Source organism: Pteropus vampyrus, unplaced genomic scaffold, assembly GCF_000151845.1.
Source record: "Pteropus vampyrus isolate Shadow unplaced genomic scaffold, Pvam_2.0 Scaffold35, whole genome shotgun sequence".
NCBI lineage: Eukaryota > Metazoa > Chordata > Mammalia > Chiroptera > Pteropodidae > Pteropus > Pteropus vampyrus.
The window spans coordinates 6,154,537-6,168,622 of NW_011888816.1; the positions used below are offsets into that span (position 1 = coordinate 6,154,537).

The 14,086-nt window shown below is 38.4% G+C and overlaps 1 protein-coding gene across 1 annotated transcript in view; it reads right to left on the minus strand.

Moving 5' to 3' along the window:
* Positions 1-7,086, minus strand: part of ATP1B3 (ATPase Na+/K+ transporting subunit beta 3) — a 42,157-nt gene extending 35,071 nt beyond the window's left edge. The window contains exon 1 of the mRNA XM_011357431.2: positions 6,780-7,086. Within this exon, the coding sequence (XP_011355733.1) occupies positions 6,780-6,888 (109 nt within the window). The 5' untranslated portion in view covers positions 6,889-7,086. The remainder of the gene's footprint in view (positions 1-6,779) is intronic.
* Between the last annotated feature and the right edge of the window lie 7,000 nt (positions 7,087-14,086).

The window sequence follows — 14,086 nt, forward strand, 5'->3', positions numbered from 1 at the left end:
GCAATGAGGTTACACTGGTATAGGTCACAATGATTCTAACTGATTCCTTGGATCTTTCTGGGGATGTATCAGGAGTTAAAAGCCCACTTTATCCTAGAGTCAACAACACTATATTTTTTAAAAAGCAGCAGATAAAAGCTGGAAAGCCAAAGGTCTATGTGGACTTGGAACAACTTTGAAAAAGTTGCAAAAGCTCTTTATCTGGTGCTTTAGGATTTTTAATCAGAGAATTTATAAGAAAAGGCATAACCAGATCTCGATAAAGAAGGGACAGAGTTTGGTAGGAGTGTTAAAGGCTAAGAAATTACAAAAAGTGGTTAGCATCATAAAGCTAGAAAAAATGAGCATCTCAGGCTCCCTGAATATGTGCTTTCACAAGATTCTGGGGGGTGGGGGGTGGGGGTTGCAGGGTAAGTAGGTCAGAGAAAATTAATTCCTGAATTGATTGTAGTAGTGGTAATGAGAGTGAGGGTCGCAATCAGATTCAAGAGATGTGGAACTGGTACATCTCCAGATTTTGAGACCAGATGACAAAAAGAATAGAGATGTTATTTTCAAAAATTACAAATAAAGGAACAACTAAGACTTCAGTGGAGGAAGGGAAAGAGCCCCATTTGCCAGGTGATATATAAGATACTAACTAGAATTATCTAAGCCTCACTCTTTCAGGTTTATGGGATATGCATGAAGCACCTAGAATCTGAGAGAGTTAACCAAGAAGTAAAATCTGTGAGTGATCTTTGCAATTGTTTGGAGATTGCAAGGGAAGATGATGAAAAGAAAGCAAGGCCAAAGACTGCCTGGAAAATATATAATTAGGAAACATGAGAAGAGCAGGCAGAAAGGAACCAGGAAAAGAATGGTTAGAGAAGTATGGATTGGGGTAAGGGTATATACACTTTTTATGCATCAGCTACTACCCAAAGAAAAGTACTCATGCCTTAGACAAGGGTCAGTTCTAAAGTCATACCTTACCCTGGCACTAGCGAAATACTAGGCGGAAGTCACAAATAAGAGCTAACTCCATAAACAACTCTTAAACAGGTATGTAGGAGGCTAAGTCAGAGAATTCTTTTCAGAAATATTAGTAATAGCATCCTCTAGGGGAGAGAATGACACTATCAAATAAGCACTCATTAAATCTGAGAGCAGGTAAGCTAAAAAAAAAAAAAAAAGAAGAAGAAGAAAATGCTCATAAAGAGCAATAAAGCAGAAGAATGCGGGAGACCTGAATAATAACCCTGGTTCTGCCATCCAAACCAGATGCGTGACCCAGGTCATAAACTCAGCTAAGTCTCCAACAAGAAAGTTAAGTGGAAGCTTCTTCAGAGCACTGTCCTATAAAAATCCATCAATGCTATACCCCCCCCCCCAAAAAAAAGTGGCAGGGGGGAGAATGCCCAAACCTTGGAGGAACCATTATACTGATACACCAATGCCATCAAAGACATTAAAAAACAATATTGCAGAAGGCTAAATTACATGAGAACATTTCATAAGTGTTCATTCATGCAATAGGCTAGGTGTTAGGGAACCAAAGCTGAGAAAGAAGTGAGTAACAAGCCTGTAGTCTAATAAATGGAAAACAATACTAAATAAAGTCATAAATGCTATATTAGAAAATGGCATTATGGGATACACAGGAGCACTTGACCAAGTCTTAAGGCATGACAGGTTCAAAGATGTTTATCAGAGATCAGGCTGTCAAAGATGACACCTGAGTAGCCATGCCAAGGTGAAGCAAAGAGAGGCTCAGAAGCTAGGAAATAGGCTCAGAGGGGTAGGAGAGAAGTATGTGGAATGGTAGAGAGAGGTGACAGGAGAGAAACAAGCCAGTGAGATTTATAGTTTGTATTTCATGCTAAGGAGCTCCTGAGGTCAATGGAGATTTATATGAAGAGGTATTTATGAAACAGCCAAATGATGATTTCTGACAGGCAGTTGGTTATAATAACATATATATGTATATATGCATTATAACTAGAGATGCAGATTTGGGAGTCCTAACAGAGAGGTAGTAGCTAAAGCCACCAGAATACATAAGTTCTAGCAGAAAGTTTGGACAGTCCCCACAGAGGTGATGGAGAGGGCCAAGGACACTCCCAACACATCAAACTAAGAAGGTGGCAGAGGAATAAAAACCATTGCCCTCAAATATTAAGTGATAAAACTAGGTGTCTAACTGTACATTTTAAATTTTTACTTATACATTTAAAATTTTTTATTTACACATAGGAAAGAGACTGTTAAAATGTTAACAGAGGTTATTCTAAGTGGTTAAAGATTAATGGTGATTTTACTTCAAAAATCAACATAATAAATGCATTAATTAGAAAATAATAAATGCATCTTTCAAAGTTAAATGTAATTTTCCTATTATACAATTATGTTAAATAACTGGTTCTAAATCAAACATAATGATAAATCATAGAAAAGTTGTTATTAAAGATATGAGGGTTTTTAAAATTCTTTTAATATAGCTAATCTAATTCTATAGATATAAATTCAAAAGTAATTCCATTTCAAAGAAATCAAATTATTTCAAGGGCGAGGGGAGCTTGCTCTTTAATAATAGTAAAGCACATACCACGGTAATTAGAGTGGTGTCTGGAACACAACACATAAACTTAGCCCTTGCTCCGCCCCCTCCCCGTCCCGTACCAGGTCCAGGAAGTACTGTCTCCTGCTAGATGATGGATGGCTCAGTACGCCTCTGCTGCCACCTCTGCCACACCCACCCAGAACTGACCTTTCATGTATATTCTGCACATAAGGTAAGGCAAGTTCTGTTACTTTTCCAATGCTTCATGGTTTTGTAAAGTTTGATATGTCACACTCCACAGGACAAAGAACAACACCCCGCAAAACTATGTGATATTGGGAAAATAAACACACTTGCTTTCTCCCCTACAGTCAGACTCCCAAGATGGGACAGTGTTTGATCTCCAAAGCCGAGCATTTACTGAGGCATGACTGACAATGGGAGCAGGTGACTGAGAAAATGGTACTTCATGGACCTATAGTAAAAGAAAAGGCCCAGGAACAAAATTTAAGTGTTAACAGTTTCGGTTCAGAATTCTCACTCTGCTTGGAATCAGTTAACTCAAGTTTTAAATTAATATTAATATCAAGCACCCACTGACAGATAACCTTAAGCTAATGAACTCTAAAGAAGCCCACAAGCAGATAACATGTCATAATTTTTTTTAAAAAGCTCTGGCCTTGGAGGGTGTCTAAAGGCCCAAGGGTTATCACCAAATGAGTGAATTTTGACAAGTCAGATATGTGAGTTCAATTTTCTCACCTATGAAATGAGGGCACAGGGCTAGGCTAGCAGTTTTCAAGCTTTTTTGACTCTGAGCCACAGTAAGAAATACATTTAACAGTGGGGTATCTGTAAATACAAAATACAGAAGTTTCATGAAATATTTTTCCATAGAATAAAATTATTAGGTAGAATAGACTTTAATGTTATTTCTATTCTATTTCATTATTTTTTAAAAATGTGAATTTCAACACATGGTCCACTACTACCTACATTTTAAATAACACTGATGATCTCTAAGCTATCTTTCACCATTTTCACTCTTACTGTATTTAATGCATTTAGGCTTAATATTCGTAGTATCAGCCACAAAGTGCTAAATTTTCTTTGTCTTGTTTTCATAAACGGCAATTGTGTATTCCTGATGTGCCCTTACTGTTCTGCTTTAAGAAATCAGCTCTAGGTACACTTTCATCATCTATCTAGTGGGCTTTAGAAGGTTGTTCTAAAAATCAAATGAGGTGATTATATATATTTAAGCATTTTAAACTGCTGTAACCAGGTGTAAGATATACAGATACTCAAGTGGCTACTCAAAATCTTTATATATAGCTGTTTTAAATAAGGCAATGTGATGTGACATGCAGTATTTTCACTTTATCCCAAATATAAGTGGCAAAATTGCTTTTTAAATATATGAACTTTTAATGTCTAATGAATTTGGAGAGGAACCTCAGATTATATAGGACAAATGTACTAAAGACTTGAATATCTTAAAATAATGTCTTTAGAATATCATTGGGGTAGAAAAGGCCTTTTCTGCACAGCGGCAGACCTAGCAACTTTACCAAGATCTAAAAAGTATGTAAATACCCCACCCCCATCACCACTTACATTAAATTAAAAAACTAGGAAAAAAAATTGCACAAATGAGTTTTTCTTAAGAAAAGTTTAACATGTTTTCAAAATGTAAAAGTTACATATATAATACTTGACCTACAAATTCCACCATCAGCAACATATCTCAAGGAAATAAATTTGTAAAAAATGGGAGGAAGGACCAGTACCTATAATAAGGCACTGATTTTTTAAAAAAATCAGGAGTTACTCATTTTTCCCTTGGTATCTCCCATGCATACATGAGGTATGCACGTTAATAAACTTGTTTGTTAAAAAAAAAGTCACAATACATCTAACTATATAATGGAACACTAGTCAGCTATTAAAAATGGTGATATAGATTTTTATTAACATGGGAAGATGACCACAATATACTCAAAAGATTATGAAACACCTACTGTAGATTTCTTTTTGTAAAAAAGAAAAATGTTATACACATTTCTTAAGTCTGTCCAGATATATACCAAAATACTAATAATGGGCATTCTCTGGGATGATGAGATCAGGCAGCTGTCCGATAGAGTTCTTTTCTGAGAATTAGAACAAGATACCCCTTTTCCCAGGAAGACCCCCATGCTCTAGGGTACACGGCCTAGTGAGCTGAGTATGGATTTCAGCCTCCACACACCACTCCCCCAAATGCCAACAGAGGGATGCCCTTCTTTGGGATAACTGGAAAATATAGATAATTTTTACCTATTTATGTCATTCTGTGCTGGCTTACTATTATTATGATAAACAGAAATTTAATATTTGTTGATAAGAATAATACTGCATTTTCAATTTTGAAAAAAGGTCTTGCCTTAATCCTGCCAACTTTACTTGTACTACTTCTACTGCCCTTATAGAATGCCCTATTTGTGCACACGTTATCTATTTAAATGCATATATCCAATGCATATATCAAATCAAATCTCTAACCCAATATCATAATACAAAGTTTAAATTAGAGAGGGAGCACTATCTGCAGTAAGAAATCTCATTCACAAAGTGAAGAAACTAATTACTAGAAATTAGAATGCACTGAGGAAGGGAGAAAGGAAGGAAGTTAGTCTATAAAAATTAATCCATCTTTACTACTCAGAAATTCCTTCAGCATAAGTTAATACACTCCAGAAACAATAATAATTGTTCGCAAATTTCCCCCATTTAACTCCGGATGCAAGATGTATTTCCTCATCACAACAGTGGGTTCCCAAAAGACAGCCATTTAAATAAAAATCGTGAGTGATTACCATGCAGTTAGGCAAGGCATCTGTAAAATAATACAACCCCTGGACTAGGATTAAAGGAGAACTGGGTTCTTTTCTTGGTTTTGTGGAATATGTAATTTTAAGCAAAGCAAAATCACAACCTCTCCAGATCTCATTTTTTTCTTCTTTAAGGTGGAGGTTGGGCTAAAAAACCCCTAAGACCCCTTTCAGCTTGTGATAGGGCTTAAGCCACCTTTGCATCCACTCTGGGGGAGCCGATTTCAGTCAGCAGCAGGTTTATTTTCTAAGTCATAGCTAATTTACTTTCTTCATGCTTCTTTTAAAAATGTGCCCAAATATTTCTCAACTCTAGAAATTTATTCTCACCCAGAAAAAAAGGTCTGTCAAGACCTATTAACAAAAAAGTTTTCAAAAGGCCAACAAAAAGGAGCAAAATTAGTTTTTTTTAAGTATAAAGGCAAAAAAGAAAAAGAACGAGCACTAGTCCTTATTCAGACACTAATGTTTTTGAAAAACAGCACTACACTGGTGAATGGTTTAAATATTTCGCTTAAAACAAAGAACTCATGTACAGAAAAACTGATACAGCCATCACGCGTACTGAAGGCGCAGAAAAACATTGTGCCATTCAGATAGGATATACTTTCCCCCAAAGAAGCAAACTTCTAAGGAAGAAACCTCTGTAATTAAAAAGGAATTAGGAAGGAACCAAGCTTTAAGGGTCTTTTCACTGTCCAAATCCAAGTGCATTCTCGTGGACTACATACTTGTGATTAACTCACCGCGGCATTCATGCAACCCACATACTTAACACTCACTCGCACTCTTCCGACCGGTTGGGGTGGCAGAGTGGACGAGTCACAAGATAGCGGAGGGAGTGGAAATTTCCTCTCCCGGGGCGTGGGGCAGGGTCTGGCTTCCCCGAACCGCTCGGCGGCGCCGCCAAGGCCTCTCCCCGCCGACACGCTCCGTACAAAGGAGGCCCGGGCGCTCGGCCCCCGTACACTAGGGGCTCGGCTCCGGGAAAGGGTTCCCGGCTTCCGGCGCCGCTCCCGGCAGGAGGCCCGGGCAGCACGTGCGCCCCGCGCTGCCCCGCTCCCCGTAGGGAGGAAGAAACCCGCGCGGCTGGGCCGGGGCTGCCCGCCGGCCCCGCTGCTTCGGCTGAAAGCGACCGCCTCCGGCCCCGCGAGAAATGAATGGGGCCGCGCTCTGCCGCCTCCGCCGCCGCCGCCCGAGTTAGTCTGGAGGCCGAGAGAGAAAACCGCTGCGGGTGGCGGAGTCGTGGCCGCTCCTGGGGCCCCCGCGCAGGGAGCCGCCTCCCACTTTTCCTTTCCTCCCCGCCCCGCCCGGCGCCCCCCGGACTGCGGCCGGCCCCAGGCGCCCAACCGCCGCCCGCTCACCCCAGCTCTTGGCGGTGCGCCCCAGGAACTCTCCGGTGTTCGGGTTGTAGATGAAGAGCTTCCACTCGGCCAGGCTCTGGTTGAAGGACTTCTTGTCTTTCTTCGTCATGGTGTGTGCGCCGACGGCGAGGGGAGCGGCGGCCGCAAGAGTGGAGGCGGCGAGGAACGCGGAGGCGCGTCCCGGCTCAAGCGGCGCAGCCCAGCGACGGCGGCAGAAGGTGGGACAGCCGAGTAGACCTCCTCACTGCCGCGCGCACTCAAGCTGACTGCGCCGCGCGGAACCCGGCTGCCGCTGGGCCGCGGGAGCCTGACGTCTCCGTCAGCTGCAGCCAATCCCCGCGCCGCTCGGCCCGCGCCGCCGCCGCCACAGCCTCGCGCCCGCGGCCTAGCGCAGCCTGAGGCGGCGAGTAGGCCCCGCCCACGGACACGGCCCCGCCCACGGCCCCGCCCCGCCCTGCGATTCCCCGCCGTGCTCGCTGGTACTCAGGCCTCCTTCCACACTGGTCTGAAGAAGCAAAAAACTACACCGAGCAACTTAAAAAATTTCGAGGGCTTAATAGGAAGCAAATTTATAGTAACAAGCAAAAGGTGGCGTCCCCGACCCACAGGTTTCTCAGAAGGAGGACTCTGGGATGCTGCCGGGGCCCGGCGTCCCTTCGGCTCTTTGCCTGCAGCTGCGCGAGACCGGGAAAGCACAGAAACGACTCCACTCTGCCCAAGACGTCCTCCCTGGAGAGGACTTAACCTCCCTCTCCGGGAACTGCCTCCCAAACCGCCTCCAGGCGTTCTCCTTTGGGCTCTATGACGTGACTTAAAGATACTCTGCTAGATCAGTGTAATACATACTGCCGCTCAGAGAATGTCCGTCTTTGACTCTGGACGGATTTAACCAGGAATCTCGGGTCAGTGGGAATTTAATTCTAAATATACCAGTTTTCATTAAGTGGAGTATAATTTTTCTCCAGAATTGATCAATGAAGCCAATATACAGTACACGCTTTCCTGAGGTTCCGGTCAATGAAAAGACCCTCTGATTTTTCTCAGACACTGAGACTCTATCCACAGGAAATCAGTTCTTCGTTTAGTATTGATGCCTAATGTTCCCGGCTTTTCGTCTTTTCCACTGTAGTAAATGCTCCCCTTGGTCGCAGCTGAGGGTGCAGTCAACGTTTTCCTACACGAGATGGAGCTGAAGAGTACCGTGCTCTGCGACTGCTGCGACAGGATGAAGAAACTAGGAGTGACGGTGCGGTTGTTTGAAAAAAGGAAATAGAGCACTGCCTCTGTTTTACTAGCAAATAAAAAATTATGAATGAAGATATGTAGCACACATCTTATTTTGGGGGGTGATGCATCTAGAAGTTTAAACACAGCCTGCAAATGCTTTAAAGGACTAAATGGATAACTAAATTCTGGCATTTCTTGTTTCCTCATTTTGCTTGTCCAAAGCAAGGAATTAGGAATCACATCTCCCACAAATGGAAAAGAAATAGGAGCATATAATATTATAAAGTGATTTTTTTCCCCCCTTGCACTTAGGAAAGCTAAATTTATAATTATGACTTTGGGAATAACCAAAATCCAGTTACTTTTTTGAGCCAGTGACATCAAAAGATTTGTGGAAGCGTTTTATAAAAACTGGCATGAAATCGTTATTAGAAATAGCAAACCAGCGTGCTAGTAGGCAAGAATGCATTTATTTAGTTCATAAGCAAGGTTGAAACAATTTGGGAATGGAAGCAGTTAACTTTTTATTTCATTAAAAATGTAACTAAGTTTGAAGAAAGCTAAAATACTGGTACAGTTAATAATGGGCTTTTTAGTTTTAGTAAGAGGGAAGATGTAGAATCTGTTTGGAATAAAATATAAAATCCATCTACTTTATTTTGTGTGTATGTGCTAATAAGCACACTTTGAGAAATAATTGGCACACACAAAAAAATGGTAAACAAGAACATTATGAAATAGTGTTTCAAAGATATTGAATGCTGTCAGAGATTTTTTACCTTGTGTATTTTTAGTGTTGATTAATATGACTTTCATATTTAGTACTTCGTGGTTTTCCAAATAAAGATTTAAATACAAATATAATTCAGTAGTTTCAAAACCCATGCCTAGTTTAATATAGTAACTAGATCTAACAGGTTTCGGTTTGGAGAAAATTTTATATTCTACTCCAAAACATGGGAATTATTTGTTTTTGTTATATGATACTTGAACATTACCTGGAAAATACTGAGTGTATTGGGGGATAGTGGACTACCAAATGTGAACAGATTAATACCAAATTTAATCACAGCTCTATTTCCTGTAAGTTTATTTTACTATACCTCAGACTCCCTTTTAGAAGAGGAATTATTTTTCCAGATTAAAAACAGGATGCCCACTTAAATTTGAATTTCAGATAGATAATGGAATTAGTATAATTTTTAGTATAAGTATATTCCATTCAATATTCGGGACACACTTAGACTAAAAAAAATTTTCTTGTCTATCTGAAATTCAAATTTAACTGGATATCCTGTATTTCTATTTGCTAAATCTGGCTGCACTACCAGTAGAGGATACCTGTGAATCCCACAGTAATTATAATGATCATTTATACATACTTAAGTCTTAGGCCTTGTACTACTTGCTTAGTGTGATTTCTTTCTTAATCTTTACAAATACCCTAAGAAGGAGATGTTTCCCTAATTTTGCAAATGAGGAAACTGAGGTTTAGTGAAATTAAGTAACTGGCCCATGGTTAGAAAACTATCAAACAACAGCACTTGAATGCAAATACCTATCTCCTGTACCACCTCTGCAGTTAATGATGGCAGAGCTCTGGGGAAATTTCACAAAGCTGAATGAGGCCAAGTGAGAGAAACAATTGTTGGCCTCTGATGAAGTTTACTCTCCAGTCAACAAAATACATTTTCTACTTTCTATGGACATAAACAAGATATTTGGGCTCTTCATTTGCTAAAACTCTTAGTTTATATCTGAATTTTAGAATCACATGTACAGAAAAAAGTGCTTCAGTTCTTACAGCAGCATCTTATTTGTAACTTGGTGTTATAACTATTGTGACTATGGTACTGAATCATTGAAAGGCTATTATTTGTTCCTCAGACAATAAATATTAAAATTTCCTTAGAAATAGTCCTTTCCCACAAGCAGCAGCTATCATTGTGTTGTATTTTATTGTATCTGAGAATCATGGTCGTGAATACATACTTCACAGAAAATGTCCTTTTCTGCACGTTGGTTTTAATATTGAATTCTTTTACTAATCCTTTAACAAATAACATCTCTATATTCTTTGCAGATTAAAGGGCAAACATTTGCATTATCGATCATCTTAAATGAGCTGGTGTTTTGTAAAGAATGAACACAGCATCTGGCACAGAAAGTGCTCTGTAAATGGTAGGGGTTTTTGTTGTTGTGGTTATAATTTTTAATACTGTCATCCACTGAGTTAGGCGTTTTATGAAAAAGTATATGATATGATACTGTGGGGGAGGAACGAATTTTCCTCTACTCCCAAGATTCTTTTGGCTGGTCTAATAATCAAATAGGCATGAGATAGATTAGCAAGAGAAAATACCAAATTTAATACATACATATGTATGGGAACCCCGCATTCATGAAAGAGAGACACCACGTGCATGACAGGTTCAGAGGTAGAAAGGGAGACTGTGGTATGTAAGAAGTCCTGAGCTGGGGATGAGGTAATGCACCTTGGGGGCTTCAAAGGGTCATTGAAGGATAATAAGAACAGACATTTTGTTCTGTTTACCCTGCCCTATAGTTAATAGTTAAAGGGAGGGACTGAAATTTCTCTTGAGCCTAAAGCTAAAATTGCCTTTAGCTCAAAGCGACCTGCATACTGCTGAGACACATCTTGAGGCAGCTCATTCTGAACCCCCACAATCTAACAGAATAATATACTAAATGAAAAATAAATTCAAATGATGAACTCCACATAAAAGATTATTTAATTAGTCATTTGGTTATAACAACTTACAGGAATGGGTGGAAGTATAGGTGAAATAAGAATGACAGAATGTTGATATTTATTGAAGCTGCGTGACAGTACAGATACAGCATTCATTATACTTTGTTTACTTTGTATACCTTTGATATTTTCCATGATAGGACATTTCTTTAAATTGCGAGTAAAGGATAGGCAATTTCCCTGATGCACATTTTTCCGGTTCACTTAGTTAAAAAACAACAAAAAGATGGTATAATTTAATGTTTTCAAGAGAATTATTAAAAAAAAACTGACCTCATAAGCTATTGTATCCATAAAACAAAAACAAGTTGAGATTATGCATACACACACACACACACACACTTAGAGACAAAAAAAGAAGTTTTGGAAATTTAAAATATAATTAATTCCTAAAATAAAAACATCAATATAGGGCTGAAAGAAAAGTCCAATTGAATCTTCCAAAGTGGAAAGCAAAATGACAGAAGGAAAAAAAATATTTTTAAACATCCAAAGAGTATAATACGGGGTCAATCCAGGAAGGACAAGACTCAACTCATAGTTCCAGAAGAAGACAAGAAAACTCTGGGGAGTAACTAATGAGAGAAATAAAAGAAGAAAATTTACTAGGGTTAAGGAGAATTCAGACTGAAAGAACTTACTGAGTGCCAAACAAAATAAATAAAAATAGACTCATACTTAATCATAACCTTGTGATTTATAGTATATCAGATACTAAGAGAAGATCGTAAAAGCTTCCAGAGAACAAACAACAGGCCAACTACAATAGAACAAAAATCTCATTGGCACCAGTCTTCTTAGCAGCAACACTCAGTGCCAGAAGAAAATGGAGCACTGCTTTCAGAATTCCGAGACTCAGAATGCCATTCCCAGCCAAACTATGACTTAGCTATAATGGTAAAATGAATACATGTTCAGATATGTAAAAACTCAGAAAGTCTACCTTTTACTAATCCTTTCTGAAAAAAATTAATTAAGGATGGACGAGTAAAAAGAAAAAAATCCAAGAATGAGGAAAGCCTGGGATTCAAGAAACACCAGTCCTAACCCAGGACTGCAATGAAGGGAAGGCCTAGAATGACAGCTGTACAGCAAGGCAAGGGAGGAAGTGGTTTCTAAAGAAAAAGAATATCTCCAAACAAAAAGTGGATTCCATGCCACAGAGACTGAGATTAAGATCCTGGATAAATTTAGTCATACAGTGAAGGCAAGTGTTTCTTTCGTTAAGAAGGAAAATGGAAAGCAATCAAAAACATCAGAGAACTGTGTTTCGAATATAAAGTAAACTAAAATGTGGTATTATTTTGAACAACTAATTGAAAATGTAATTATTTGAACTCGATGTTTGGAGCATCCTTATCTATTGGCATAGAGCTATGATATAGATTTACCTTTTCTTTGCTAACTGATGCATTTTGTTCAATAGTGAATGCTATCTGCATAATCAAAATAGTGTAATTGCAGTTTATTGACTTTCAATTCTTAGAGTCAACTGAATGACTATTCATAGAAGAAAATTTAAATGTTATAAACTGACAATAAAGAGTAATGGTGGAGTTGACAGATGGCAAGAGATCTATGGAGGAGAGAAATGTAGAATTGTTCTTTATCTTACATAGTAAATAAGGAAGTAAGAGATCTTCGAAGTTAAAGATTTTAAAGATGATAAAGCTGGAAATGTGGGTTTAAGTATGTTTTTAACGTTAAAAGTATAACCAATAGAAAAATAAAGTAAATACTAAATAATACTATGTATTATTAATACCAAAATAATGCTATGACTAACAAAATATGAAATGGATGATGAAGTGGGACATAGGACATAAATAGCTCATTGATCATCTTCCTTGGCGGGGAGTTAATAGTGTTTAAAGCTGACAAATAAAAAAAATAGGTATAAGCAACTTATTTAGAGCTAAGAAGAGAGTGACTATCTTAGTCCACTTGGGTAGCTAGAACAAAAGCCGTAGACTGGCTGGGTGGCTTATAAACAACAAAAATTTATATGTCACAGTTTTGAATGCTGGAGTGCCAGCATGCTGGAGTGAGAGCACTCTTCCAAATTGCAGACTTCTAATTGTGTCTTCATGTGGCCAAAGATCAGGGAGAGATCTCTCTGGACTCTCTTTTATAAGGCCACTAATCCCATTCTTAATCACCTAATCACTTCCCAAAGTCCTCAAGCCCTAAACCATTACCTTGGGGGATAGGTTTCAACATGTGAATTGTGGGGGACACAAACATTCAGACCGCAGCAGTGATTAAATGAAATAAAGCTAGGAAGGATTTAAAGTGATTGCCTCTAGGGAGTTTGATGAAGGTCATGTATGTTTTTTTTTTTCAGTGGGATAGGAGTCAGGATATGTGTACTTTTCATTTTCAGTCCTTTCATACTTTTTAATTTTTTTAAACCACATACATATTGTTCTACTTTGATAGTTTAAATTAATGGTTGGGGAAAAAACACTTTAGTATAACTGGCTCTCCCATTACGAACTCTGAGACCCACAATCCCTAACTGAAAAGGTTTCTTTTTTCCTTCTTACAAGAAGATTTAAGTTCTTTAGTAAGGGGGTAAAAACCAGCACTTAATTATTTACAAGGTATTAGGTAGAACCAAATAAAATTTTGACCTGAAAATAGCAATTTCATATTGTTCAACTTAATATATTTTCTTTTCATTAAAAGAGTGCTCATGAAGGCCAAATCTCAATGATAGCTTGTTATACACCATACATTTAGTTCTTTATATTGATTTTTCTACTTAATCTAACTTAAAAATAAATATTTTTGGACCCCACAGAGCTCTGTCAAAAACATAAAATTTTTCAATCATAGAAAGGGCTAAGCCATTAGTCTCCAGCAAGTTATGATATACTTTTGTTTGATATGTCTGTTACAAAGCAACCTGCTAATTTAACTCAAATTTGAAACTAAAAAGATGTCACGTGTAGCCATCTATTAAGTAATCATGCCCCTTGGATATGTAATATACTGAAGTAATCCATACTACAATTTTTCTATTCTTTTATTAAGAGCTCTAGCTAACAAGGGACCAAAAAGAATTTCCTTCTACAAAAGCAAAAGACTTAAAAATAATGTCTCGTATTTAGTCATTGTTTCATAGGAAACCTTGATAGTAACTGAATCTCAAAAGTTTGCCCTAGGCCATTAAAAAATAAATAAATAAAACTCAAGTGCTCCTACCAAATTTGAGGTATTTGATTTCCTAATCAAGAATCCTTCATGAGTATCGTCATTCTAAACCTGACAATTGATTTCTGATTGTTACCATGAAGGACTAAAT